Genomic DNA, 2562 nt, shown 5'->3' with positions numbered 1-2562 from the left:
GGGCCCGTGTGCACGCCGACGCGTATGGCGATGTCGACGCCGTGCTCGCGCTTGCACAGCACACACCTGGCGGTCCACTATAACGTCGCAGGCACCTGCGCAAGAGGGGCGAGGGGGTTGGTCAGATGGTGTGATGGCCATCAGCAATGGGCTCCCACACACTGTACTCGGGTTAGCTGCAGGGCGCAGGTGGGCTGTGCGCCCGAATGAGCTGTGGGATGCAGGTCCCGTCGGGCGCGCGCGCGCGCAGAAGAGGGGCAGGCTGGGAGAGTTCGCGCCTTGAATCGCGTGCGCAGCTCGTACTCGCCTCGGTACGAGAGAGTCCAGCTCCGTGTCCGTCCTTGAGGCGTGGCGGAGGCGGCTATCCGAGCCCTGCAGGTGCATCAACACCCCAGGGAGGGAGCACGCGCCCAGGACGGTGGCACACCCCATACGCACGCCTCGCGGCCACGGCGCCCGCCGCAACCGACGCCGCTCCGCATCTGACCCGAGCGCAATACGCGCATTTCTTCTTTTTCCCGCGCCAGCGAAGCCCCATGAAGCACAGCATGCGCCGCGGCAGCAAGCGGTCCCTGCAGGCCTACCAGTCCGGCTCCGGCGCCGGCGGCGGCTGCTCCAGCGCAGACGGCAAGAGCCCGCCCAGCTCCGGCGACGAGAACGCGTCCAACGGCGTTGACCTTCTCTCCGGGCAGCACGACGACGACAAGTGGGCCGACTCGCTCGCCTCCCCGCCCCGCCCCTGCCCACCCGCCCGCCGGCCCCTTTCCTCGGCACAGGTGAAGACCTTCCTCGCCCGTGTCACCGTTGAGGAGCTGCGCGCCGAGGCAGGCGCGTGAGGAAAAGCCAGCAGAGCGCCGCTCGCGCCTGCCGCACCCCATGGCCGATCACCCCGCGCGCCTAGCCTACTCGTGTACGACCATGACGCGCAGGTGCGGCGGATCCGGGGACTTTCACCATCATCGCTGGAGCCGGCCTCAAGGGGAAGGGCGGCCTCCTCTTCAAGTGCGAGATCCAGTCTTTCTTCCAGAGCGACGTCTCGATGCGGGAGGGCGAGGACGGGCCGATGATCCTCGACCTGGACATCGGGCGTGCTATGCATGAGCTTGCCAAGATGACCGGTGCATACACGCACCGCGCGGGTGGCGTCGAGCGGCCCATCGCAGGTCGGAGCGAGCAGGCGCAGCTCATCGTCGACGCGCTGCGCCGCGCACTGCTCACGGACGCGACGCTGTCTTCGGCATGCGGCGGCTCGGCAGTGCTGATGGCGCAGCCGTTTGTACTCGTCGACTCTGCCGGGGAGGTGCATGGCCGACCTGACATGGTGGCTTTTGCACTGCAGCATCCCGCGGTCCTCGCGTACATCTCCAAGATCCGCACCAAGGAGGAGGAGTGAGCGCACATCTCACGCACGCCGCCACGCGATGTCACGCCAAGCCGCGACCGCGCTGCCGCGCCGCACGCCAGCGCCATTCGCATGAACGTTACGTTACTTCGGTCGTCCTCACTTCCATCCCCCGCCACGGCCCTGCGTCGGCCTTGACGCGCGTGATCTCTTCTTATGTCTCTGGCACTCTGGGGCGCTCCCTCTGGGAACAGCGTCTCATCTCTGGGAACAGAGTCTCATCCGCCCCGAGGCTCCCCTCCTGTCGTTCCCTCTCCTGTCTCTCCATCATGTCACCGCGTCCGCCGTGTGGCCCGTGATCTTATTTTGCTCGGGTATCTCCGCCTCCCATGTCGCATTCGTGTCGAGGCCCGGAGTCCCCTCCAGTTTTATCACTCGATTGTCCCCTTCCCCTCTTGACCCCAGGTGCGTGCCCTGTGCTAAAAAGAAAGAAAAACAGGCCGCAGCCCAAGGGAGGGATGGGAGGACGGCACGCCGCCACCACACAGGGATTTTAAGGAGAGGAGTGTGGTGCTAGCCGCCGCCCACCCTTGGGCGTCTGCCTCTTCCTATCTCTTCAGTCTCTCGCTGTGTTCTTTGAGCCGATTTGAGTTGCTCTCGGAGACGAGATGCGTGTTTTCCTCATCTCGCATCTCGGATCGGCGATGGTTGTGCACATCTTCGATCTTGGATCTGCGATCGACGACATTTTTTTGAGATCGCCGCCCCGCCCACTCCCGCGCCTCCCAGAGCCATTCCGCGCCCACCCGCGCCTGCCTCGCTCACCGCCCGCCCGCTCCCGCCGTCCAGATTGACCGCCGGACGTGCCGGGCGTGTCGTCGAGCCAGCCACGCCCTCACGCGCGACGCCCGCCCTCGCAACGCTCGCCCTGCACGCCCGATGGCGCACGGGCCGCCCGCCCACCGCCCACGCCGCCCGTAGTAGCTCAAGGCGCCCGCGCCGCACCGCTGCACTCTGACCACCGCCCAGCACCGCCCCTGCCTTGCGCTGCCCTGCACCACCCTGCCCTGCCCCTGCCCGCCCCGCCCTGCCCCTGCCCAGCACCGCCCTGCCCAGCACCGCCCTGCCCAGCACCGCCCTGCCCCGCACCGCCCTGCCCAGCACCGCCCTGCCCCGCCCAACCCTGCCCAGCACCGCCCCGCCCAGCCCCGCCCTGCCCA

General features: G+C 68.0%; 1 protein-coding gene across 1 annotated transcript in view; it reads left to right on the top strand.

The window, feature by feature from the left end:
- The window catches only part of EMIHUDRAFT_120403 (hypothetical protein), a gene marked incomplete at both ends in the record, with an annotated part of 4000 nt that extends 2607 nt beyond the window's left edge, over positions 1-1393 (top strand). The window contains 2 exons of the mRNA XM_005763592.1: positions 92-120; positions 930-1393. Coding sequence (XP_005763649.1) covers positions 92-120; positions 930-1393 — 493 coding nt within the window. The remainder of the gene's footprint in view (positions 1-91; positions 121-929) is intronic.
- Positions 1394-2562: the final 1169 nt, after the last annotated feature.

The sequence above is a fragment of the Emiliania huxleyi genome (genome assembly GCF_000372725.1).
Source record: "Emiliania huxleyi CCMP1516 unplaced genomic scaffold EMIHUscaffold_627, whole genome shotgun sequence".
In the NCBI taxonomy this organism is placed as follows: Eukaryota; Haptophyta; order Isochrysidales; family Noelaerhabdaceae; genus Emiliania; species Emiliania huxleyi.
The sequence above is the reverse complement of the archived record's forward strand: the minus strand, read 5'-3'. Positions and strand labels throughout refer to the sequence as shown.